At 39.4% G+C, this 27293-nt stretch overlaps 1 protein-coding gene across 2 annotated transcripts in view; it reads left to right on the top strand.

Moving 5' to 3' along the window:
- LOC310996074 (neprilysin-like) overlaps positions 1 to 26304 on the top strand; it is a 33977-nt gene extending 7673 nt beyond the window's left edge. For both annotated transcript variants that reach the window (XM_083985363.1, XM_083985364.1), the window contains exons 5-23: positions 13939 to 14019; positions 14458 to 14553; positions 14645 to 14763; positions 14940 to 15008; positions 15635 to 15769; positions 16370 to 16471; positions 16600 to 16736; positions 16929 to 17022; positions 17665 to 17793; positions 20504 to 20602; positions 20706 to 20783; positions 21004 to 21107; positions 21460 to 21518; positions 21628 to 21747; positions 22051 to 22184; positions 22630 to 22695; positions 23610 to 23705; positions 24066 to 24142; positions 24308 to 26304. In XM_083985363.1, the coding sequence (XP_083841489.1) occupies positions 13939 to 14019; positions 14458 to 14553; positions 14645 to 14763; positions 14940 to 15008; positions 15635 to 15769; positions 16370 to 16471; positions 16600 to 16736; positions 16929 to 17022; positions 17665 to 17793; positions 20504 to 20602; positions 20706 to 20783; positions 21004 to 21107; positions 21460 to 21518; positions 21628 to 21747; positions 22051 to 22184; positions 22630 to 22695; positions 23610 to 23705; positions 24066 to 24142; positions 24308 to 24407 (1895 nt within the window). In that variant the 3' untranslated portion in view covers positions 24408 to 26304. The remainder of the gene's footprint in view (positions 1 to 13938; positions 14020 to 14457; positions 14554 to 14644; positions 14764 to 14939; positions 15009 to 15634; positions 15770 to 16369; positions 16472 to 16599; positions 16737 to 16928; positions 17023 to 17664; positions 17794 to 20503; positions 20603 to 20705; positions 20784 to 21003; positions 21108 to 21459; positions 21519 to 21627; positions 21748 to 22050; positions 22185 to 22629; positions 22696 to 23609; positions 23706 to 24065; positions 24143 to 24307) is intronic.
- Positions 26305 to 27293: the final 989 nt, after the last annotated feature.

Here is a 27293-nt window from a genome sequence, read left to right as displayed (position 1 = left end):
TTCAGTGGCTTTGATTTGTAAGAGGACTGAGAACAGCTTGATTCAGTTGCTTGAGAACATGAGCTAAAGAGGACTCTCCTGCAGGGACTCAAGCACTATAGATATCACAGATGCCATGGGAGTTTGGCTTCAGTGCTGCTTACCATGTGAGCTGAGAGTTTGTCAACAGAGCTGGCACTATCAGTGTATTTGTGTGTGTCTCTCTCTCTCTCTCTCTCTCTGTGTGTGTGTGTGTGTGTGTGTGTGTGTGTGTGTATGGACAATGCACTCAGCCTGTCCTCAAAGACATCAGCACATGCTGGTGTGAAAAAAAACAAACAAAAAAACCCAAGTTTGCTGGTGTGTGTCCCAGGTGTTTTCACCAGTTTTTCTTCTGAGTGTCCTTGAGGAATAATACAGAGAGGGTCAAGTTACACTGTCGATATGTGTGTGTTTGTGTGTGTGTGTGTGTGTGCTTGTGGATTTCTCTCTCTCACTCTCTCTCTGGGCGTGTACGTGTGTGGGTCCATACTTCAACTCAAGTTGTCTGTGCGAAGGCCAGTCGAGCCCCCAGTAGTTAGCGCTAAATCTTGAGGAGGCACAAACTTTCCACGGACAACCGAAACTCCTCATCTACCATAAATTTACAATTTATATGCCAGTCACTCCCACTATAATGAAGACAGTGCAGATTGGCTGCAGAAGAAACCGAGTGATTCAGAGGGGTGAGAAAGATTGATCCTTAGTAGGAAAGGAAAACCAAGGTTTAAAGTGCCGCCTGTCTCGTGGACTCAGATAATTTACACCAGCCTTGAGCGCTTTATCTGTCCAATCTCAATGGAAAAACATGCAATCTTCTGTCCTGGGGGCACTGTATTTTTGCTTTTTTATGCGTCTCCTATCTGTTTTGTGTTAACCATTGGTGAAATGCGGATTATTTGCCTTTAGGATATACCTGAACTTGGGTGGTAATGGATAGATTTGTTTATTCACTGAAAATGATTTAAATTTATTTTTGTCTTTTGTGTTCTTGTCTGTGCACTGACAACTCTTCGTCTCCTTCTACACCTTGATAAAGCAGTCATTAATGTTTACAGATAGCTTGAAACAAAGTCAGCATTCATTACAGCTTTTCTCCAGTGAGCGCTTGTTGTTGAAAAAGTGCATCTTTGTTCACTCTGTGTAATATATTTGTAAAAGTTTGTTATTGGAACTCTGGGTGTTATTCCCCCACAATGATTCGCTTGACTGCACTGAAAAAAGTGATTTTTTGGCCCTGTAATTATTACTTAAATTATGTATATAATTCTACAAAAAAATATCATTTCAGCGCTTTTACTTAAAAATGTCAGTTTTAATGTGGTGTGTTACTTAGTGATTGTTTGTAACAATGTATCCTCAATTTTGCATATAAATTTTACCCTTTATTCCAAGTAATATTCACTAAACTACTGCATTAACTTTATTAGTTGATATGTGCAAGTAAATTGTACTTGGGTAATATCAGTGAACCTGGCAACCTTCTTTGCACACGGAGCGTGACGTCAGAGGCCCGTTTCAGTCTGCCCTCGGACATGACTTGTGCGGTCGCCATTGGGATTTTTCAGCGACATGGAAACACGGGGGTAAGTCTTTGTCATGGATGTATTATATTAACTTAATTAGGTCTTTGTACGTTCCTTTATCTACGTTCGTTATTTGTGCAAGTCCGTGCTCCGAAAACGGTGGTGCTAACTAATTTCCTTTTCCCCTCTTTCCTGCTAATGTTAGCTAGCTCACGTGTCGTCCTTGTTGCCTGAAGGAGGCCGTGGTTTTACCACTTTGACCCCCCCAAAACGAGTAGTGTACGAGTACTTTGATTTGAGTACTCACTGATACCGATACCAAGTACTCGCGCCATTACACGTTACTTTGATTTTTTTTTAAATCCTACGTCATCTGTTATTTGAACAGCTGTCTGAAATTTAACCAGTGATGGTAAGTAACGAAGTACAGATAACCTACTTCGTTACTGTACTTAAGTAGAATTGTTAGACTTTGTACTTTCAGGAGTATTTATTTTTCTGACAACTTTTTACTTTTACTCAGTAAATTTTTACCGCAAATATCGGTACTTTCCACTCTTCACATTTCCCCAAAAGGCTCGTTACTTTTTTTTTTTTACATTTTTTTTTTACATTTTTAACATAAAATAAAGTCTTCATAGTTCCGCCTCAGCGGGGTTGAGGTCGTCATATCACTCCTCCGGCTCGTCTCGCTCTTCCTTTTCTCTCCTCTCATCAGTTCCAAACTCACTCACACAGCAGTCAGTAAACTCAGGTGACAGAACAACAGTCCCAGTACAGATCAGTGAGCGCTGCTACCGCTGGGTTTTTAAAATTAGCCGGTTCGATTCTCGCGTTGGACGTCGCGCTTGAGTACCAGTGGAAAAACAAACAAACCAACCAGGTTGGTTTTAAGCCTTGCGACAACAGGTGGGAGACAGAGAGCCTCTCACAAGTCATGTTAGTTAACCTTCACAATTACTCCTGAACTTTTTAATCAAGGTAGGCCTAAACCTGTCAAGCAGAGCCACTGTAATAAAACTGTTTAACTTTATTCCCTGGACTGTAATAAGTATGCTAAATAACTAAGTGGGAGTAACATTTAAGATTGGATATTTGCGTACAGAAAACTTATTTCAAAATATTTTTAAAATGTTGGATAGTTGCTCTTAAGGATGAGCACTGTGCAATGTGCACTGAAGTAATCTCAGTGCAATTTCAGGAGCTCTGAGCCACTGGAGTTGGGGGATATGAAATATTGTAGCAGATTTAAGTTTCAGTGTGCATCCTAAAGCATAAGTGAATACAAATTAATTTAAAAAGCACATAGATAACACTTTTTTCTCTCCACAGAACCTAGAAGGACATTTGGCCATCATTCTGCAACGTTGAGTTCACAGCTGATACTGTACAAGGTAAGATCAAATTGGTAATAATTAGGAACACAGGTTTAGTTTTAATATATTGAATTTGTATGTTTCAGGTGCCTCAATATGAAATATTTTTGTCCAAACTAGACAGGCACACCACCAAACTTGTGGAGATATTTCGGAAGAAGGGCGGGATTGCAGGAACGAAGATTAGACCAATGTTGGACTCGCTGAGTGAGGTAAATATTTTAATTAATCTAATGTGGACGTCACACTGAGAATGTATTGCTGATGTTTTATTTTGATCAGCATCTCGGTTGGCCTCAAACTTTTCACTTAATCACTGTGGCTACAATATCATGCATGATTTCTCACAGAAATATAGACAAAATTGTCCTCTGTCATAATATGTGCTTAAAAAAGCAAAGACATTTATTTTTCACAGTGAGTCGCTGAGTGTGGCGAGATTCATTCCTGCTGCTCCTAGACTCCAATACAAAATTTTCAGACAGAGACAATCAGAAGGGGCTGCAGTTTGATACAGCAGCCCTGGATGGAGCACATTTTCTCAACAGACACCATTACCATTAAGATATACATTTAAGTTACACACTTCTAATACTCTTGCCCACGTGGAACACAGTTGCAAGCTTACATTCCCTGTGGGTAACTTTCTCTTTACATTTGTATGTGTTGATATGTGGTGTACTCTGTAAGAATTTTCTCGTATTTTTTAACAGCAACATATCGAAGGCAGAAGAGACATCATCATCCGTTGCTTACTTGAGTTCCTTGGAGAGTCTGTAGAGGAGCTGATCAAAGACTACCGGGTAAATTTTATGATTTTTGGATGACCATAAAGGTTTTCCGGCCTTATAATCTGATATTCACTTGTTATTTTTTGGGGTAAAACTTGTTTCTGATAATAAATAGGGGCAAAAACGTGAACCGGCAATTATTAATCTTTATTTAACCAGGTAAATCAATTGAGAACTAGTTCTCATTTACAGTGATGACTTGAGCCAAAGGCTCAAACAACATAGTAAATTACAATACAATATTAATGGCAGTGTGTACCATTTTTGACTGATACTGCATCTGACAGTGAATACAAACATATGAACAGAAACCGTATGAGCTGAAAAATGTGTTAGGTGTGCAGCCTTGGTCCACACTCTCACCTCTGGTCATCTGGCTGTAGTCTTGTGTACTTTTATATCTAGTCTCTCAGGTTTTGATTTCTAATTGTGGCTGTATGTGTTTTCACAGGATGTAAGTCAAGAAGCAGTCAAAGAGGACTGCTGTCAACATATCATGAAGATCGTTGTCATCCATCCGAACGTGGCACATGAAAACCAAGATCCCAGCTACGTATCTGTAATCGTAGAGGGGAAAGAGGTTCTTGAGGACTGCAGAAGTGTGGCAAATGCTTGCCTTCTGCTCATGGGTATCATCTATGCAGTGAATTTAAGTTACCCTCTGAAACTGAAATACACATTTGAAGTATTTCAGAAACTGTTCCTTGAGCTTGACATCCTCAAAATGTCTTCAAAGGTCCAGGCTCTCCACAAGAAACTCGCATGAGTTTTTGCAGTGCTGGAGTGTTTTGAAACCTTGTTCTTATGCACCACAAAGGAAAGGTTTTTTGTTTTGTCTTCGCCTTTCCTGTCAGGGATCACAGCGATCCACTACCAAAGAGTGTTGATAGACAGTTGATATACGTGTGTGCTCTTCTCTCTTCTGAGATTTAAAAAAAATCAAGACCTTACATGGATGCTTTAAAGGATCAACATGTTTATTTTTGCAGTTATGATGTTATCTATGCAATCTAGTTATCCACTGAAACTGAAATGCACACTTGAAGTGTTTCAGAAACTGTTTGATGACATGTGACATCCTGATTTTGAAATCCTCAAAATGTCTTCAAAAGTCCATGGTCTCCACAAGAAACACCTAGAATGAATGTTTGCGGTGTTGTAATGTGTGTTTTGAATCCTTGTTCTTATGCACCACAAAGGAAAGGTTTTTTGTTTGTCTTCGCCTTTCCTGTCAGGGATCACAGCGATCCACTACCAAAGAGTGTTGATAGACAGTTGATATACGTATGTGCTCTTCTCTCTTCTGAGATTTAAAAGAGTAAGACCTTACATGGATGCTTTAAAGCATCAACATGTTTATTTTTGTGGTTATGATAATGTTATCTATGCAATCTAGTTATCCACTGAAACTGAAATGCAGACTTGAAGTGTTTCAGAAACGTTTTTTGATTTTGAAATACATGTCTTCAGAAGTCCAGGGTCTCCACAAGAAACACCAAGAATGAGTGTTTGCTTTGTTGTAATGTGTGTTTAAATCCTTGTTCTTATGTACCACAAAGGAAAGTTTCTGTTGTTGTCTTCGCCTTTCCTGTCAGTGATCACAGAGATCCAGTGTTGATAGACACTCTTCTGAGACTTAAAAGTAAGATGTTACATGGGCTCTTAGATCTATCTATCTATCTATCTATCTATCTATGCCAAATCAAATGGTAAATAAAGTTTGGATTTGAAAAATTGAAAATGTTTGTGTAATCAGTTTCACAGAAATGGCAACAAATTTTTATTGTGGTAATGTCAAGTAGTAAATTATATTTAAATCAAGTAAATATTACTTAATCATTTCTTATAATAAAACACAGAAAATTTAAGTTAAATAAGACTAGGAAACACCAATAATATTTAGCTGGATTTTGCGATTAGATGCAATGGTAATTGAGTAAAGTTTACTATCAATAGGTGAGTATCTTTGGACATTGCTTGTAAGGTTTACTTGAGTATTTCTTGTAATAAAAATGGGTTACTAGGAAGTAAATGCTACTTGAGATTATCCTGAGTAAAAATTACAAGCACTTTCTGTGTGGAAAACGTTGCCTAGCTTTTTTTAAGTAAATATCACTCCAAATTTGTTTCAGTGTGTATGATTAAAAAAAAAAAAAAACACCTTATTTTGAAAAACGGCAGGGATTTCATGAAAAATAAACTTCATGAACTTTCTTTTCATTGTATGTTGCTTCATCATAATGTAAAGACTGCTCTGTTGTGCTCTGCCCTGTTCTCCCTCTCTTCCCCATGGCAGTCTTAACACCCATAAAAATCACACGCAGGGGGGAAAAGAGTAAAATAAACATTGCTCAACAAGGGCTCATTTTAGGCATTTTGTTACTGTAACTGCATTTACGCACATAGCATGTTTCTGTGTGAAAGTATGGCGTCATTTAATGCGTATTTGTTGTATTTTTACTGCGATGCAGGGAGTTCGTCAGGTCTGAAGGTGACATTTGCTGCCTTTCTCGGTAAGGATAGAAAGGAACAATGCACTTTGTAACTAATGAGGAATGGTGGGGGAAGTTCAAAGGTTGATGCGTAGGAATCATTGACTTAATTGCTCTAAATGCTACATTCATCACAGAAAGAAAAGGAACAGCCAAAGAACTGCTCCTAATCATTCAGCAGCTTAAATCCCCACCACCGTCAGTGTTGTGCTCATTCCCTCAGGCTGTCTGGCTTAGCAGTCGGAGATTGTCTGTCTCCGACTATTCTGCATACACATGTGTTCAGGTTGACTTTGTATGTACATCTGTGGGCTGTTCTTTGTGTGTTTTAAAGAGAGAGTGCTGTCTACGTATATTTGATCCTCCAAACCAAGGCCATGTGTGCCAGTTTGCTGTCTTGAACACTTTACAGTAGCAACTAAGACCCACTAACTCTCGAGTTAACATTCTTCTTGATGGCTGGTGTGTGTCGAGGTGTAAGCCCCAGCAGTGTGAGGCCTCAGCAGAATTGTGACCTTTACTCTGGAAGTGACATCAAACATGCGACCTCTGATCTTGTGGCTGGCTGCTGCCGCCTGCTTGGATACCACCACCCGCTGATAGACCCATCTTTTTCCTGTCAACAGCTGCAGGGGCCTGAAAACACCTGGACACTGCAGTGCTATAGGCTGCATGACATTTATTTAAAAAAAAGGCTGCATGCATGTACGTATATGTGAATAGCTTTTTAGATCTGTGGTTGCTTGTAAATGCCTTAGATTGTTATGTGATGCTGTAAAAGGCCATAAAAAGGGCCATGATTCATAATGAGGATCTGATTGTGGCCACAGCAGTGGGCGGGAATGTGTGTGTGTATGTGCACAAGCCTGTGTGTTCTTTTTTTTTCACCTCTTCCTAGTCAGGTGTGGCATACTGTGCAATAATGGACCCAATTGACCGTGAGCATTTTAATTACTAACTAATTTGTATCAGGAAGACGAAGTAGAGGAGTACGGCAGGCAGAAAAGGATGAAAGAGAGAGGATTTCCATTCAGATGAAAAATAGTGAATGCTGAGGTTAAAATGAAAGACAAGGGGAAAATGATGGAAGAAGCTGGTGAGATACGCATGGACCAGGGAGGCTTTGAGGTGATTTCAGGCAGAGCTTTGTAGCCAGAGGATGATGGTTTATTGAGAAAAGCTTTGAGGATAGGTCAGGAAATGTGAAACAGCATGTGGTAGTCATCTCCTAGCTAAGCCCTATGTGCGTATGTCTATCTGTGCATGGGTATGTGCACGTGACTTTTATGAGCGTGAGCACACACTGCTGCTTTTCTGTATTATCTGAGGTGCTTCTTGCAAGGCTCTGGGTCTAAATCTCACTCATTAGATTTGTAGCCAGAGGCATGGAACTCACCACCTTATTTTTCTTGTAGTATTTGGCATCACCGAGAGCGCTGGAGCACGCCTGTAGAGCTGTGACATGAGAGACGTGTTCAGATATGAGATGTTTTTCACAGTCTATGACAAACTGCACCAAAGGGACTGAATATCTGTGTTTTCTTCTGTGATAACAATAATTGAAGCAGACCTTCCGTCAAACAATACTGACCACAAGAAGGTTTTATTTTCAAAAAAGGAGAGAAAAGTTGTTCACACGACCTTCCTGATATCAAAATTCTAGTCAGAAACATTGCACAACACCATAAATATTGTATTTCCTATAAACATATCAAATAAAGATAGCAGACCAGAGTTTTGTGGCCAAGTAAAATGATTTGAATATTAATGCTGCCGTTCTTGTCCAACAAAAACATATTGAATAGAAATCCTGCATTCAGTATGTCTTTGCCAGCTGGATGCTGAATGATTAACAAGAAAGAAAGAGTTTAGACCTCCACCAAGGTAATAAGCTGCCCTGTTGGCTGTTTCAAAGCCAACAGCATAGTGTGTAAACAACAGAACTTTTGTATATACTCTATACTCTGTATTTTTGTATTGACTAAATGACAGAACTGGTACATAGTGCAGAGGGCCAGAGTTTGGCTTGATGGCAAGGCTTGTGGAAAAACTAATTTCAATGGATTTCTACTAGATTTCAGCAGATATTGTGCATTTCTTGGCTGTACATTGAAGAATATAGTCGCACTGGATAACCAGCTATACCACTCTAATACCCTTCTAATACTTTTAGCTGGCAGTGCACTATAGTTATGAAGAATGAGCGTCTGGGTCTGAAAGTGTTTCCTCCCCTCTGTAAAATCCTGTTTGAAACTTTTCTTTCTTTTTATAGTATTGTTTTTCAAAACATTGGAGTCTCATACTCCACTTTAAAATACTACAGGTTTATTTTATGGCTACCATTTTCAAATATCTGTTTCTGAGAAATGTGAGTTTTATACCTATTGGCCTAAGCGTCCATTCCTGTGGAGAAGATTTGGATAACAGTTGTAGTCATAGTTATGCTGTGGAAAGAACAGAAAAAAAATAAAATAAAACCTATTGCACTCAGAGGCTTCAGTTTTACATTTGCTTGCTTGCACTTGTTTCTAATAAACTCTGAACATTTGATTTATCATGATAAATTGAAAGCAAAACCCAAACTAAAAACATCGTAATGCTTTGGATGAGAGGTAGTCAAGGATAAAATGGCATTTGGGAGAGGAGAAACTCAAAATTCGGATTCTGGATCATGCCGAGTGCTTTGGTTCAAATTGACGTGATGTCTCAAACAAACATCAGGTGGCACAAAATCCATTCTCAAATAAATCCACGCAAACACATGGGGGCAAAAGAGACAGAGAAAAATTGTATGTGTGTGTGTGTGTGTGTGTGTGAGAGAGAGAGACACACACAGAGAGAGTTAGTGAGAGGGTAAGCCTTTGCTGTGGTTAAACATAAGCACCAGGCAGTCAGTAATCCAATCACACACACATGATCTGTGCCCTTTTGCAGGAAGCGCCCTGTGAAGGGTCCCTATCCCAAGACTTCATTAAGATTAAATGAGCACATAAATAGTGCACACATGGTAATGAGAAAATGGAAGGATTACAAAAATGAAGGGGTAGAAAGAAGCTGATGTGAAATGCAGTCATGCAAGAGGTGAAGAAAAAGTAGAAGTACAGGAGAGAAATAATTCAAAGCACCGAGCAATTCAAAATAATTGAAAAGGGTAACGATTAAATATTGAATTCAATTTCACTATTGAATAGAATGACAGATAAATTATAACAGAACAGGAGTATTTAAGACACAATGATCTAATATTTGGCATTAGAGGATTTAATGAAAGGCATACGCTTTAAACACTGTCTCGCTGCCCTGTCCTTGTCTTTATCGTCACTGGACTGTCACCAAGAGCTCAAAAATGATAAAGAAAGAAACTAAAGTGTCTATCTTTATTTCTTCATTTGATCTTGTAAACTCAAGTCACTGTGATGTGGGTGATGTCTTATTGGACTCATGGGAGAGTTTCCTGTCAATCCCCCGAGTTACTGAAGATCCACCCTCTTCCCAGTATTGATCCTATTGCTGCATTGAGTAGTGCAGGATGATGGCACTTGTCGGTTGATCCTGATGCAACATTTATAAGAGGTAACCTTTGTTGTGTGACAGGCGATGCTGAAGCCATGTTGAAATGTGTGATGACTTGTCAAAGTTAAAAGACTGTCATACTAACATGATAACCCCCTGGAGGGTCTCCTTTTCATTTAAAAATGTATCATTTTGAAAATATGCTTTGTCTTTTTCTTGCCCAAAATGCCTGCAAGTTGGATTTTTGGACCTTTGGAGCTCTCCCCTGTTTCCAGTTTGTATGTGAAGCTAAGATAACAGGCTGCTGGCTGTGAACAGACAGATATGAAAGTGATATTGCTCCTTTTAGATAACTTAAGAATGACTCAAGAATGTTGAAGTCAACCTATTTTTTTGGTGTACTTATCATAGTAGGTTAATTTCATTTAGAAACTTAGATTAAATATTTTTACAGTACATTGTTTGGTGGATTACTTCATTTTATTGCAAAAGAGCCAGGATTAGTTTCAGACATGTTTGTGAATGTCTGGCACACCAAAAGCCTTATGCAAACTATCCTTAATCTTAGTTTTTGTATTCAGTAAAGACAGAAGGAGCTTGAACAATTGATTCAGTCATTGTGGATGACACATGCATTCCATTGAAGTACACATTGTTTGCACAGCTTAACCTGGCAAGTTAACTTGACTTGGTGGATATCAACAACTGTCAGGTTTGTGAGCACGGAGAAGACAAAGCACATTCTAAAATTCTAACATGACAGATACAGACATTTTAGAGCGTTTTTGATCTTTAAAAACATAACCCTGAATGGTATAAGACTAAAGTCAAACAGAAATGCAAGAGTGCTCAGTCCATTTCCTTCTTTAGCTCCATTAGTATGCTGTGCAGTGAGGGCATAAGCATGTCATGTGTACACACAACACATAAACCATAAAACACAATCCTTAAATGGTTGAAATAAACATGATAGTGAATTCATGTCACATCAGGCATACAGATATGTAATAATACGCAATATGAATGTAAATGTGGATGGATGTCTAAGGACAAACATTTCATTACATGTTAAATTCACAAATCTTCCAGATTGCTTTTATACAAATTCAGCAGTCCATTTACGCCTTTCTGCTAAATTATCATAAACAATAGCAACCACGAGGGCAACCATTTACATACATTTTGCATGTTCAGGAAGTTTATTGCAGGCACTTAGACTTTTAAGAGATTTACATAATTCATTATTCATGATGCAGTCTTTATAACACCGCTGTACACATCATGAATCTTTATCCTCATACTTAATAATTTTGGCTTTTGGCAAATCAGCTGTTGCATGTTTTACATAGAGAACAATATGAAAAACATTTTCACAGGCACAAATGATTTCTCGGTCTCATAGAAAAATGCAAAATATCTTGCATAAAATGTTCCAAATACACTCTTTTGTTGCACAGAATTGTTTATTTGGTGATCAAGCAGTGTGGTATAGGCCTGAACCACAACAAGGTGTTGATTGGATTCCTAGGGATCACATCAAACACACAGTGTAAGAGCTGGCCAACTCTTGAATTTATACTCCAAACAAATAAAGAGCAGCAAAATGACCAGAAAGTTGGGTTGTGCACTCCACTCATAATAAACAATGAAATGCACTCTTGTTGGTCTTGTTGGCAATTGATCAATCGGACATACCATGTACAGATGGGCTGCTGTATTGGTTTTAACATGCCTGTATTTTGGGGTGTGCATGAGATCGTAAGGAGCATTAGCCTTTATGATGAGGTCAAGTATACGAGCCATCCCAGAAGTCACAACCATTAGTGACTTGAATTTGATTCGGGTGGCCATGGGTAATCAGTAGGTGGATGAGGGACACACACCCTTTTGGACTGTTCGAAGACTGTTGCATTCTGATCCATCATCAAGGGTTTCACTGTGCACAAAAGGAGGCTTGCCAGAGAGCAGGCTGTATACTGAGTCAAGTAAGGCCTGATTTTTTGTTTTAGTATAGAGCAAAAAAACTAAAAAGGTTTAAATTCTCTTTAAAAAAGAGTCCTATGCAACTCATGAGTCCCTGACTATTTAAATGCATTACACCTGGTGAGTCAGGAGGTCTTTGTAGTTAAGTAGTGCAAAGAGCAGACACAGTTACATTATTAATGCATCACCCTGAATGACAAACCACCATCAGCTGAAGTTCAGCTAAAGCTTTAGATAACTGTTGAGAAGGGGTGATTTTTTCTTTTTCCAAAGGACAGAGGGCACACGCTGCTTTGCTCCCTCTTAGCAACACACACTTGCTTTCACCATAGTGTTTTTTTAGCAAACAGTACAATTACCATGTGGGTGTTAGATTGAACCTTGATGATCCGAATAGTCATTTAAGCTCACCCTCATGTTTCATGCTGCTGATACACGACAGCAGATCTAGAAGGAATGGTTACACTTTAAGGCAACAGTATGTAAATGGATGCCTCGAGGCTGTGCAGGAAAAGTGTGTTGATAGTCCCATTCTCCTCCCCCTCAGTTGAGCAAGTTTACACCCCTTCACTTATCACTCATTTTGATTAGCTGTCTACCAAGAAACACTGTCTAGCTGGAGGCTTTAGTTAACTGGCATCCAAATGCCCACAACAGGTGTTGAGGAGGCAAAGAATGCAGGCAATAAAACAAGAAAGGGTGTTCGCTCTTGTTTTCGAATGGCCCTTAACTACCACACCTGCAGCTTTTGTCCCTTTTTTATTTTATTTTTTTTAACCTTTTTTGCTATGATATCCCATTCTGAGGTCATTCACCTAGCCTTGATTACTTCTGAGAAGCCAATTAATTGCAACAGGAGATTTAAATATGCATTGCATAATCTCTTATTTGTGATTTATATGACAGTGTTGACCTCTACGGCAAATGACCCAAGTAACGTTAATCAGTAAATGAAAAGATTAATTTCACTGCACTGCTGCTGGTAATTCATTTGTGTTTATTCTTAAAGATTGACCATGTGCAGTACACAGGAACATTTTGTAATTGTGTTTTGGTAAACTAGTTACTGTATTGCAATACACACCTGGCTCCTAGTTGAAGCTAATCATCACAGTTTTTCAATGCATGCCATGTCACATAAAATATATTATCTTTGGCGAATAGTGAAAACTGTTTAGTAAGAGAAATCCATCATTAGGCTATTAGACTTTTATTTGTTCTCTGCATATCTTTAATAAGCTCCCAATAATATTCCATTTAAAAACTTTCCCTGATGAAAGTGCAGGGTTTCATATGTCACCAGTCTGCAGAACCAAGTAGGTCTAGGCAAAATAAATTTGAAATCTTGTCGGTACAGTTTGCATTAGCACAGCCTGTAACACTGTGTCAGCCCATTTCATTTACAAGCTAACAAATAATAAAAAACAAATCAGAGACACAACTGTTCCGACATGTCGTTTGACTCAGGCTCAGATGTGGATCTGAGTCTTTCTGATGTCCCTGTAATGCGTACCATCTTGATATGCACTGCTTAGCCTCTTTCACCAGTTAGCACAGAAAGTAAGATTTTGCATTAGCACAACCAGTGTCAGCCACTATATCACTGCTCTTTAACCTGTCAAAATAGCGCAACCAGTGGTGGTAGGCTTCATCCAGAATCTCTCTATGAGTGAGCAAGCATAGATGTGCTTGCAGACCCAGTCTTCCATTGTATTTTATTTGGGAAAAGCTATGTTGACAACATCAGTCAGCATTTTTTAATAGTCTATTTGCATTTGTTTGAAACATGTCTTGTCTTTTGTTTTCACCTTCATCAAATTTGTTTGTATTAGTTGTTGTTTGTATTAGGACTAACAGCTTTAACATTGAAGCCGACTGAGGTTTTTACCCTTAAATTGACTCATAACATGTTTTCTTTATCCCTCTTTGAATATTTTCATATTGTCTGTTTTGTCACTGCTTGCGATGAAATGTCTCAGTGTGAAGCCATCACTTTATTTTTTGCTGGCGCTTTCTGACACAGGGACGGACAACATGCCTTAATTAGGATGATTAAATGCATCTGGACGACAGCTGGATTATATTTTCAGTCCACAAAACACTGAAAAAAAACAGTATTTTGTACCTGAGGTTATTTACACCCCTTCCTGTTCCCCTCCCCTCTGTCCACATTACCACATGTACACTCATACCTCATTTTATCTTTCAGTCTTTGTCTGCTTTTCTGTTGTGTTTGTAGGTGTCCTTGAAAAAACAGTTGAGGGTGAAGCGGCTGCTCTTATCAAGGCAAAGACCCTTTACAAGTCCTGTACCAATGAGAGTGAGTCAGCAGATTTTCAAGATGGACTACTCCTTTTTTTATAACTTCTCTTGTCCTAAAGTGAATATTTTTGCTTATTGTCATCAGGAGTTGTGTGTCTCATTCAGTTTATTTTAATATTTTTGAACTACCAACCATCAGTTTTAAAAAAGCATTAAGAGAGTCAAAATTAATAAATGTAATATAAATGTTCAAGTGAGAATTAGTCGTTCCGCTTTATGCTATGCAAATAAGTGCATTCTTCAAAAGCATTTTAGCTTGAAGTGTCATCAGTAAACTCCTGCAATGAGCTCAAATTTGCATCAATTAATTATGTTTGATGAGAAGTACAAAATATGAATGATAACATGGTTTGTTTTTCTTTCTAATGTGTATAAGATAAATATATGCATCATTACCAATACATTTGTGCTTGTTTGTATCTACATTTCCTTTAAGGTTTAATTGAGCTCAGAGGAGGGACGCCTTTGCTCGAAATGCTGCCTGATGTGTTTGAGTGGCCCATCGCTGTGGACAACTGGGAAACCAGCTATGGTAGAGTATTCCTCTCCACTGTCAGGCACAACAGAAGTCATCCTCAGGCATATCTTTTTTCCTTACGTCTCCTTCCTTCTCCATTTTTCAGGTAAAACTTGGAGATTGGAAGATGTCGTCGCCAAGCTGAATGAGAAATATGGAACTCAGCTCTTGGTGAACTTTTTTGTTGGCACCGATGACAGGAACTCCAATTCACACATCATTCATGTAGGTGTGCATCTGCAGCAAGAAATCCCTCTTCTGTCCCTCTGGTTCATATACAGTACCTACGTTCATACAAATGCTTACACCTCACATCCCTCCAGCTTGAAAAGAACCACCCGCCAATTTCTTGAAATCCTCTTTCGGTTTTTTATAGATAAATGTTTTCTTGCCTTCTCCAGTTTGACCAACAGACGAGCCTCGGCCTCTTGTCCAGAGATTACTATGCCTGCACCGGGCCCTATGCAGAGGTAGGCTTAAAGTTTTCACACACACACACACACATACACACACACATACACATGCACACACCCTTGTAATTTAATTAAGGCTTTCAACCGATGCACGATGAAAACAGCTCCATGTGTTCATTTGGACCAGTGCCACTGAGTATTTGTTTCATGTCCCCTGGAGTTCGTTCCGGGAAACACGATGCCCAACAAATGACAAGGACATCAGCTTAAACATCAGCACCTGAACCTGATGTTTGTTTGTATGCTTACATGTGTTTGCGAGCATGTGTGTATAGGATAAATTAAAATGTTCTCTGAGGCAGTAAGTAATGATTAAAATCAATGAGGCAAGACTGAACAGATTTGGTTGTGTCTCAATCCATACCAGATGTCTGTGATTGGAACAGACATCCTCTGCTCTGGTTTTACTTTACAGTTTACCATAGATCCCTGATTGATTTGCAGGAGGCAGCACTTAAAAGCAGTTGGCTTGAGGCAGACTGAGTGTATGTGTGCGGATTTTGTGTCAAAGTACAAGCTGTCACCTCTGGTTATTGGTCACTGGTTAAATTCAAACCAGTGAGTGCCTTTCTTTCCTGTTAAGGTCAAGATGCGATTACCATGAATGGGTTTGTCTTTGGCAGGCGTGCCGGGCCTATGAGCAGTTCATGATTGACCTAGCTAAGCTGATCCGTACAGACCGCAAATTGCCCATCAATGAAACCCGTATCAGAGAGGAAGTGACACGAGTTATGGACCTGGAGAGGGACATCGCCAATGTAAGTGTACATTCACACATTGTGTTTTCCCTAAATAGCTTGCATTATCTTTGAATTTCCCCCATGCCTCTAAAAAACAGAGATCTTTTGTTCTTTGGTAAACTAATGGAAGGAGACTTTGTTTTCCAGCAGCACTGCATACCTTATCTCCTTTCTCAGCTTCAAACAGCAGGAGGATTTTGTGAACAAACCATTTCTGACAGTCTGACCTTCCACTCCTGCATTTGTAGCCTGAACCTCTCTCCTCTGTGTGTTTTTGTGGCTCCAGTCAGGAGCAGCTGTGGTGTAAAACAAGCTGTTAACTAGCCTGATCGCTACACAACAGCTTCTCTCAGGCAACAACAGGTTTCCACAGTCTACGTTTGTGCCTGCTCTGCTCACTGCCATGCTTCACTTCGCCTCCACTCAGCTGCTGGCTTTTACAAGGCAGTCACACTGTTCGAGCTTTGACATTTACAGACCTGAAGCCTTCTGGGACTCCAAATATGTTTTTCTGCTGCTGGACCTACACTGCATGTGTACGCATGTGTCAGGAAACAGGAGGCTTGTTTTCTGACAGCAGTTTTGATTTTTAACCTATCTGTCTTTTTTCTCTCCAAGGCTACCGATACTCCAGAGGACCGTAACAATCCAGTGTTGCTTTACAACAAGATGGAACTGGGCGATCTCAACGCCAACTTCACCCTTGAGGTTGAATCACAGGTAAAAAAAAAAAAAAAAAAAAAAAAAATTGTCTGTCAGAATTTGCTGTCTGTCTTTCACCTTCCTTCCTCTTCCTAATATCTATTTCCTCTCTTTATCTGTGTTTTTTTTTCGGTCTCATCCTGAAGGTATTTGACTGGAGTTACTTCACTGCAAAGATAATGGACACGGTCAATATCAGCGTTCTTGACACAGAGAAGGTCATAAACTACTCTCCCAACTATTACAGAAGACTCAACCTTATCTTGACCAGATATACCAAGAGGTGTGTGTTTTTATGTGTCTCTACCTGTGCTTTTGTGTGATAGTCTGTTTGTGTTGAGTGTGTATTTGTGGGGGCAGAAGCGTACCGTACAGCATGCAATAAAAACAGCTGCTGAGTACTTTCCCAATTCTGATATCTCATCTTTTTGAGTGACTAAGAACCTTTCTGTGAACATCATTCCTCTCCTCACAGGGATCTGCAGAACTACATGGTTTGGCGGTTTGCTATGAACATGGTGGTGGGCCTGAGCAGAGCATACAGGGACACCAGGAAAGCCTTTCGCAAGGTACACCACCAGAACCCTAACACTGATCATGTTAGAGCCACCTAGTTCATCCAAAACTGACATATTTTTAAGTGTGACCAATGTTGTCTGGCCTGTCCTGAGTGGGTTTTGAACCCGGGTCTCCCACACTGTGGGCGACAATGCTAACCGTTTCGCCAAGAGGTCAATGACCACTTGGCTGCGACTATACCCGCAGCCATCTGTTACATAAGCACACAAAGAAACAAGTTTAATGTGGAGAACTGTGACCAAATATTCACTGAGTGAAATATCTTACAGTTGAACATCAGTAAATGCTAATGTTAGCATATTAACTTATCAACAACTGTGTTGCCGGCAAAATGTATGACATATTCCTAATAAGGAATAAACTTAAAGGAAGGTACAGTAATCAGTATCTAATAAACACTGTTCATACTCTGTTCCATTCATATTCTTCCTTGCCATTTCCACCTTTTTCTTATCCTAGCCCTCCTCCTAATCAAATAATTTCCCTTTCGCCCTATTTCTTATATTCCTAAGTGTAATGGTAATGCATAATGAAAGTGCAAATAGAGTATTGCCATGAGACTCTTTAAACAATATGGAGAATTGTTTATCCGGCATCTCTAATTGATCTGTGCCTTGTTACTTTCCCTGCAGGCTCTGTCTGGTACAACATCAGAGGCTGCCGTGTGGCGACAGTGTGCACTTTATGTCAACAACAACATGGACAATGCTGTTGGTCGGCTGTATGTGCAGGAGGCTTTCTCTGAAAAGAGCAAAGAACTGGTCAGTAGAGGTCGGATTATACTTTGTATTATAAGAATAGATTAGACACTATGTAGAATATTGCAGATTTAATAAGGAGGAATTCCCTTATTAGCCAGAATATATTCTGTGTGATGGGTGATATAATATAATCGTATGTTTACTTTCTTTTATTGACAATTGGAGCTGGTATTAAATCACAGAATGTTTCTGCAAGCACCACATGCTCTCACAATCTGTGTGAATATGCTGATGTATTCAGTTATTCATACATGCAGTTTGATAACATGTGTTTCACAAACATCCCACAGGGTGTATTTTTGTCTCTTACTCACCTATGTTTTTGTCACCTTTGTGTCTCCACCACAGTACTGTATTTATTTTTTGCTTGCACCCATTGAAAGCAGCTGAACAAGGTGTCCTTGTTATCATGCCCACACCACCTACACTGTAAATCTCTGCGTGCGTGTGTATGCAAGCGCGCGCCTTGGCACATGACTGTGTGTATGTGTGAGTCAGACTGTGTGTGTGAGACAGTATACATCTGTCATACTGCTGAGTGGCTCACACATTTTAAATCTCTGTTATTTTCTGCAACTTGGTACACTCTAGCATGTGGATCTCACATCACACACTGTGTAAACATGTCTCTGTCTGTGTGTGTGTGTGTTTGTGTATGTGAAAAGTGACACACAACTCCTTTTAGTCTGCAAATACATACGTACATGTACTGTATGTAAATGTTCCTGTTGAGCTTCATCCTTAAACAAAGCCCCTTTCAGCCACAATGATACTTCATTCAAAAAGACAACAAGAAAAAAAAGTGTTCTGTTACATTTATGCTGATAAAAATGACACATAAACAAAGTAATATATGATTCATTCAGAAAATATGGTGGTTAGATTAAACCACTAGCAATAATAAGTCAAACATGGGTCATATAAGCTCAGTACTTTTTTAACCATCAGATATGAGGCAAATGAACGTTTAAACACAGACCACTGAAGAGCATTTAAAAAACCCAGGCAGTGATTTAAACTGTACATTACTTTGTTTATTATCTCAGGAACCAAGTAAATTAAATCAGTTAAATAGCTGTGGATTAGTGTCCACAATGAGGATTCATTACATTTCTAAGGCTTACAATTAAGTGGGCTTACCATTGCATATAAACCCAGCATTTAACCCATGTAATAAGATTTTATATGTAAACAGAACAGCATGCGTGCAACCACAAACATTTATCCATGCACACAACAAAACCTTACACATACGCATGCACTCACACACATTCTGTATGCTAAAAGGTTGTCAGGCAAACCTCATCAGTGTGGTCCCTGCCGGTTTGCGGTGAACCACAGCGTGTTGTCCAAGTGGTCATGCAGCGTGTTAGCGAGGGGTCTGCTGATGTGATGAGACACTGGAATGCCTCTGTCAGTTCACTGTGGTCTCAGAGCATGACTTTGGTAAGAAGGATCTGGAAGGTCGACCTGCACTGTCATTTCAGTTTTAAATTTTCCTCCTCCTATTTTCCTTTCATTCCTTTATTGGTTCATGAACTTTTTGGTGGATTATTCTAATCATGCTTTTTGTTTTGTTTGTGGAGACACGCAAAAAAAAAAGAAAACTTGGCCCTTTTTGTCCATAGACCATGGTACAACATTATGCCATCTCTGGTGGCGTCAGTCAGTCTGTCTCTGTGTGCAGGCACATTCTTGTAAGTGTAACTCGAGAGCAATACATTATAGAAACATTAAACTTACACCACAGGTTCCCACAGAAAACGGGGCTTTTGATGTAGATTTTGGAGCACCTTGCTGTGTGGATTTGCATATAAAAAGAAAATCTCATCATCATGAGACTACAGTTCCGTCAGTGTGTTATCTGAATACAAGTTATGCTGACACAGAAAAATTCATTCAGTTGCACCAATTTATATACTTGTAGGCTATATGACCAGCATTACTTGTTTGTTTAATGTATGGTTAAACATTATGGTAAAAAACATGTTCAGATTGATAAGGCTCAGGAGTATTTTTCTAACCGAAAATATAAGCCAAAAAATGCTGGATACATTTATAAGAAAATGTAAATTTTTAAAATATGTAAATCAGTAACAATATCAATAATGCATCTACAGTTTTGCAGACAGCCAGCCAACTGACAACCACTGTGGTGAATTTAAATTAAACAACAAGATTAAACTTTTGTATATAAGTAGGAAAAACTTTTCACACCACACTTTTAGTTGTCATTGTTAATCACTAAATGTTGTGTATTTTTGGTGGTCCTCACCTCCTTCTCTTCATTTTTAAAGCATAAAAAGAGTTTATGTTATATGAATCAAACATATTATTAGTCTACTGGTAATATTACGCAAGCACATCAGACTCCTACGCAGAGGGACTGCAAACCTGAATGCTTCTGCATTGATATGTGACTATGTAATGATGAGGCCTAATTCGGGGAAGTGTATTTTTATGACTTTGTTGCACAATGTGTTGCAAGATTGTTATGTGTGCTTCTCGCCGGATCCTCTCGGCAGACCTCATGAAAAAAAGAAACTCCCACACAATGGATGATTTGTACTGACTGACAGTTGGAGGTTTTTTCATGATACACATTTGATTGTCATACAGTATATCAGTCACATGTGTGTTTTGTTCATTGTTGTCTATGTGTGTGTGTGTGTGTGTGTGGTGTATGTGTTTTCATGTGCGTGTACACCAGATGGAGGAGATGATTAAAGATATTCGGGAAGTGTTCATCAGTAACCTCGATGACCTAACCTGGATGGATGCAGAGACCAAGAAAGCAGCTGAGGAGAAGGTACTGGTTATAATTAACTGTCTGTAGTATTGTGTTCTGTGCTGTAGAATATGGGATGACTAAGGTGGTTGTTTGTCAAATATTCTCTTTCTTCTTCCTGTAGGCCCGAGCTATTCGGGAACGGATCGGCTACTCTGACAACATCATGGATGACGAATACCTCAACAATGAGTACAAAGATGTGAGTGTCTGAAAAGATGTGATTGTGAATTTCTTTTCATATTTTCACTGAATTAATGTAACATAATACAGCATGGCTTCATTGTAGCTGCATATCAGTTCTGTGAAAACATCAGTGCATTCATGGCTTTTATGAGTTTTGCTGGAGAATATATGACCGGGTGTTGATAGCTCTAATCACAGCTAATCCTCTTGCCTCTCTGGCTGTGTGTTGGTGTTAGCTGGGCTACAATGCAGAGGAGTACTTTGAAAACATCCTACAGAACCTGGAGTATATGCAGAAGAAACGCCTGCGGAAACTCAGAGTCAAAGTCAACAAAGAGGAGTAAGATTCCCCATGGGGGCAGAATTAAATCAATGCTCAGCATACAGGCTTTTTCCAGATGTGAAGCAATTCAAAGTTACATTGTGAAGTATTTAAATCACTGATAATAAATGTCTTATTCACATATGGTAATGATGGTGTGACACATAATCATGCATTTAGCACAGTGCATTCACTTTCTCCCACACAAACTCCTACTCACATATAGAGTTCAGCCTTTCACTAAGCACAGCAGGAATGCTAATATTAGCCTAGTTATTATTAACCATAGGTTAAATTTAATATCTTTCATTGAATTTGAGTATAAATGTACTATATGTCTCCTCACTGTACTGTGCCTAACCTTCTCCAGGTGGGTAACAGGAGCTGCTGTCGTCAACGCCTTCTACTCATCTAGCAAAAACCAAATTGGTATTTACATACAGTATCAGCACATGCAAACACATTCATTTGCAGACAATATTCTGCATTCTATAAAGGCAAACCACTTTAATTTTGGGGGGGGTTTCCCTTCTTTCAGTGTTTCCTGCAGGTATCCTCCAGCCTCCTTTCTTCAGCAAAGGCCAGGCTAAGTCTCTCAACTATGGTGGCATCGGCATGGTAATCGGTCACGAGATCACACATGGCTTTGATGACAGCGGTAGGCTATGACTTTTCACACGGTTGCCCTCTGGTCCTCCCACAGGCAGTTTTGGCAGATTGGTCTTTGCATAGAAATATTTCCCATTATGTTACTGGTACCACTTCAGAAAAAAATAATATGTTTTTAAAATGCCATTTCTGCATGCAGCCTCAGATCATTTTTCACTGCACACCATTCCACTGAGTTATTTGAAGAGTTAGTCAATTTCAAAGATGCCAGCCTTCTGTTACAGTATATTGATAACAATGATAATGGATGTTTGGCGGAAGAGATGCTCCATGAATGTTTCCCTTTTTTAAGGTCGTAACTATGATAAGGACGGTGACCTGAAGGATTGGTGGACACCAGACTCCACTCAGAGGTTCCTGGAGCTGTCAAAGTGCATTGTCAACCAATATGGCAACTTCTCTTGGGATCTGGCCAATGGACTTAATGTATGTCCCGGTAGACGTTCACAATCTCTCTCCTCCCTTCCTGATCTTTCAAAATTTTAATTAAATTTGAACCAGCATTTTCTCAAATGTTATCCTAAACCTTCCCCTTTCACTCTTTTTTTTATTTATTTTTTTATTGCCAGACTAACCTGCTTGTCATTTTTCTTTCTCTTCTCCCGTTCTGCAGTGTCATTACTTCTCTGCTTCAGGTTTCTTAATATGTTGTGTTGACACATCTCTTCCTCTCCTCATATTTGTCTCTCCTCCTCTGTCCTGATGCTTTGAACAATGCTCCTTTTATACCATGAGAAAATTATTTCTTCTATTCAAAGAGTGGTATTTGTGATTTGTTGAAATACATAGGACAAATTACAACCCCCTCCCCCCCACATCTGTTTTCCAAACCAATCTTTGTGTTCTCTCTTCTTATATATCCCCTCTCTAGTTAAATGGTAATAACACCCTTGGGGAAAACATTGCTGACAATGGAGGGATACGGCAAGCATATCAGGTAATGAATCTCAATTCAAAGGAGGGAGCTCAGTTTAAGAGCACAGCTTTACAGCTGAAAGGGAATGGGATTTGGATGGTTTGTTATTGTGGTCTGCTTGCTAACATTAATAGACATGTAATATTGCCAGGTCGCTGGCTGGCTCATTATAGCTATTGTAAACACAACAGTGAAGGACATGGTATTGTCACTGATCTCAACAGTGAAAGGCATTCACAGATCGCAATACAAGATAACGAGGGCTATTATTTTAGATCAACCATTATTTGTTTTAAAATATATTTTTATTTAAAAAGTGTTGTGCTTTTGAGGCCAAGCAGAGATTTGATTTCCTTCTCCAACATCCAACATAGTCTACCAAACCAGTAAATGTGATATTATTTTTTCCATCCATTTGTGACATAAATTAGCATATGGTAATTTAGATGCTGAAAATGCAGCCCAGATAAGTTGCTGCAGCAACTTTCAATTTGCCGCAATAAATTCAGAGTTGACCAGATTATTCTCAAAGCATCACAGATGCATTTTTTAACATTATGCATAATTCACATGGCCCAACAAACACCTGACATAAAATCTCTCTGCCAAATAATGTACAGTATGAGTGGTTTACAGGCAGTCTCCCTAGAAAATTTGATGAAAGCGATAACAACTGGAACAAAAATCACTTTATTGTTCGGGTTATTGCTACTTTCCAAAAATGTACCACTGAATACAAAATGGTCAGATATGGTTTTAGGAGGCGCATAAAGTAGTTTTACTGATCGGTACAGCCACATTAAATTAGCAGAACTACAATATGAAATGCCATTTTGGTTTGTTTTTTATTATCAGTAAAAATCAGTTATATTGAGCCTTTTCAGATATTTGTCCAATAAAATAAGATAACATCTGTTCTTGTGTCATTACTGTAGGCCTACAGGAACTATGTGAAGGAGCATGGAGAGGAGCCACCACTGCCTGGCATTGACCTTTCTCATGATCAACTTTTCTTTCTAAACTTTGCTCAGGCAGGTGGATGGATGGATGGATGGATGGATGGATGGATGGATGGATGGATGGATGGATGGATGGATGGATGGATGGATGGATGGATGGATGGATGGATGGATGGATGGATGGATGGATGGATGGATGGATGGATGGATGGATGGATGGATGGATGGATGGATGGATGGATGGATGGATGGATGGATGGATGGATGGATGGATGGATGGATGGATGGATAGATGGATGATTCTGGTTGTTTTGATTGATATATACCTCATTGTCTGGTTGAGCAGAGAGATGGATGAATGAATCAATGAAAGGATGAGTGGACCATTGGATGGATAGCAATGGGAACAATCATTTTTACTGTCTTTTTCAGGTGTGGTGTGGAACACATAGACCAGAGCAAGCCGTTAATTCCATTAAAGTAGATGTTCACAGTCCAGGGAAATTCAGGTAAATCACTCAGCCATGTGCTTGGGGCAAAGCACAAGAAACTAATTATAGCTCTAACATTTTAAAATTGGTAGAAAATGGCATGTTGTGCAAATTTTAAATTCAAGTAACCTCCTCATACACAAGTTTAATGTTATCTAATCATTTCCTCTCTGTGTGCTACAGGGTACTGGGCTCCCTTCAGAATTTCCCCGAATTTGCCAAAGCATTCAGCTGCAACAAGAGCAGCTACATGGTCCCTGACAACATCTGCCGTGTGTGGTGATCCACAGACCTCCAGGATGGGGACTGTTCTCATGTGGGTCATCCCTGTCCCCCCCTACAGTACCTCTCCCCTCTAACTGCTGGAGCACTCGTGGGTGGCTACAGGAAGGTGACAGCTCCCCTTGGCTCCTTACTGGATGGACCAGGGCTGGTAGACTGACACTGCAGTATGCACTTCCTCCAAGGACAGCAGAGGACTGTACCCTCACGGACAGACGGAGAACTGTCTCTCTCTCCGACTCCTATACTGTAGTTCATTCAATCAGCCTGATTATTCTGCTACTCACCGGATTCAATCACTTCTGTGTTTTTATTCTTCTCTTCATTTTCATCTTCATCATTTGTGAGTCTACCAATGTGTATGTGAGTGTGTCTGTGAGTGTGTTACAGTCAAAATACTGTACAAGTAGTTGGGAAGAGAGGGGCAGACAGACAAATAAGCTTAAACCCACTGGCATATGACTACACCACTCAACCACTAATAGTCACACACACATGTAACAGGGCTGAACCACTGTACTGTATGTGGGACTGAGCTGTATTCCTCTCATAAATCCTCTGCTGGGTTCAGCCCTCATCTACACACTCTCCAATGTACTCGTATTGTAATCTTTGTTAATACATAGAACTAGATTAGGTAAATTATTACAGAAAATCAAAATCTATTTTGTCGAATAGACCAGTAAGTAGTTAATCGTGATCACTTATCATACAATAATGTTCTATATTTAATGTTAATGACTTCACTTGCATTTGACAGACGGCTGCTGTTCATTAGCAGTATGTCAAATAAACCAAAATGAAGTTCTTGCCTTTAAGATGACAGTTGGTCATGAATCATTGAGCTGACAATCGATGGACACCAGATCCTTTTTTCTACGTTCACTGAGCCTCCTGTGTGTTTCTGTGTGGATGTATGTCTCTGGGTTTTCCAATCTTTGTAAGTCATTATGATTGCTACCTATTGCTTGTCAAGCAAACTGGTATGCCTTACATGATCTCTTGTGCTACTGTCTGAGACCGTGTCTGTATATTCATGGGAGAACATGTAATGTATCATTAAAGGAATGGTTTGTCCTTTTCATAAATACGCTTATTTGCTTTCTTGCCGAGAGTTAGATGAGAGGAGCCATTACTCTCTACAGCAACCAGATTCTTTAGCTTAGCTTAAAGACTGGGAACACCTAACCTGGCTGTTTATGAAGGCAGAAAATTGCAGTCAGCACGATTAAAGTTAAATAATTAACAACTTACATCCTGTTTATTGTATCACCGCAAAAACCAAAGTGCAGAAACACAGTCATGGACTCTCTCCTTGGTGCTATGGCAAGCTTATACTGACAAAGAAGCCAGGACTTGGGTTACTTACACCTAAGTCTTTGAATTGATTTAACAAATGCAGTATAACGCTTTAAGGTTTAAATGTGCTGTGCCAACAGAGCCTGGCTAACTGTTTGCCCTGTTTTTCAGTCTTTGTGCTAATCTAAGACAACCGTCCCCTGGCTGTAGCTTTATGAGGCTTGTGGTCTCAATAAACTCTGCACAAGTAAGTGAATAAGCCTGTTTTACAAAATGTTAGACTATTTTTTAAAAGAAAGGTGTAGAAATCACTCAGTTTAAAGGTAGAGTCTGTAGCTTTGTACTTTGCAGTTTGTAATCACAACATTCAAATTGGGCCCCTTCTCTCGGGCTCAACTGGCTCGCCCCCTGCCCCTGACAGCAGTTGTCAGGACTGACCCACATTCAACTGCTGTTCATGTGAAACACTTCTCCACTTCGGCCTTCAAAGTTCTTGTCAGAATATCTGCTATCATCACCAACATAGCGACTGAATGCTGGGAGAAATGGTGGACACACACTTACCAGCGAAGAAAAGGAAATACAGTCTAAAGTGAAGTGCTGGATCATCCCCCATTGCAGGTCATAAGGTCCATCGCCTCACCCGGACTGTACAGTATATCCTTTTCTCGGCTAAGTGTGTATTTACATTTTCTCCTGGATTGACGGTGTCAAACACACTGACTCTACCCGTTCAGACTACACCAAAACATCAAAATACATGCACGGGGGGGCTCTGCAGACACAGTCACCACCACACATGAGTAGAAGCCCATAGGTGATAATTAGGATGGATTTATTTTGTATAAGTCTGTATTAAGTTTTTCTTTTAGGAAAATCAGACTCTACCTTTTATCTGGGTTTAACAACATGAAATGCACCCTCTTAACTATCTTTTTGTTCAGTATTTTTTTCCCACATAAAAAGAAGTCAGTTGACACATGACAAGATAATTAACATTTCAATGGGATGTTTATTTCAGCCATTTTAAAGTGTGGGCTCCAGCAAAAGTCTTTGCTGGAGCCTAATAAGGTTTTGAAGTGTGCATGCATTTTTCTGAATGCAGAATGCTGAGATACTGTATTAGTTGAGTCCAATTCACCATTTTGTTTGACTTTATTTTCTATATTAAACTGTATCTGAGGCCGTGATACAAAGTTGTTAATGGTGGGGGAAAAAAGCCTTTTTCTGCAGAAATTAGTGCAATGAATGATGCTCTCTGATCGTGTAGACCACTTCTTCATACTATATACCACACTTTCCATCTTCAGCCTTTGTACATTATTGTTTTGTTCTCATTGTTTGTGCAAGCTTTGTGTCCCCTTCATTGTCGCTCACTCCCTCAGGCTTTCTTTCTTTCTGCCTCTCTCTCACACACACACTCCACCTGTAGAAAGACAGATATACCTCAGTTGCCTGTATTTAGATACTTTATAATAATGACTGATAATCATCTTGTGGAGATTTTTTTTCTTTCAAAATAAATCTTTAAATAACACACTGAGTTTGCAGGCGACTTGTCCTACATGGTTGACATGTGTGTATTTAT

Source organism: Trachurus trachurus (assembly GCF_905171665.1).
Source record: "Trachurus trachurus genome assembly, chromosome: 13".
In the NCBI taxonomy this organism is placed as follows: Eukaryota; Metazoa; Chordata; class Actinopteri; order Carangiformes; family Carangidae; genus Trachurus; species Trachurus trachurus.
This window is presented reverse-complemented; position numbering and strand designations above follow the sequence as displayed.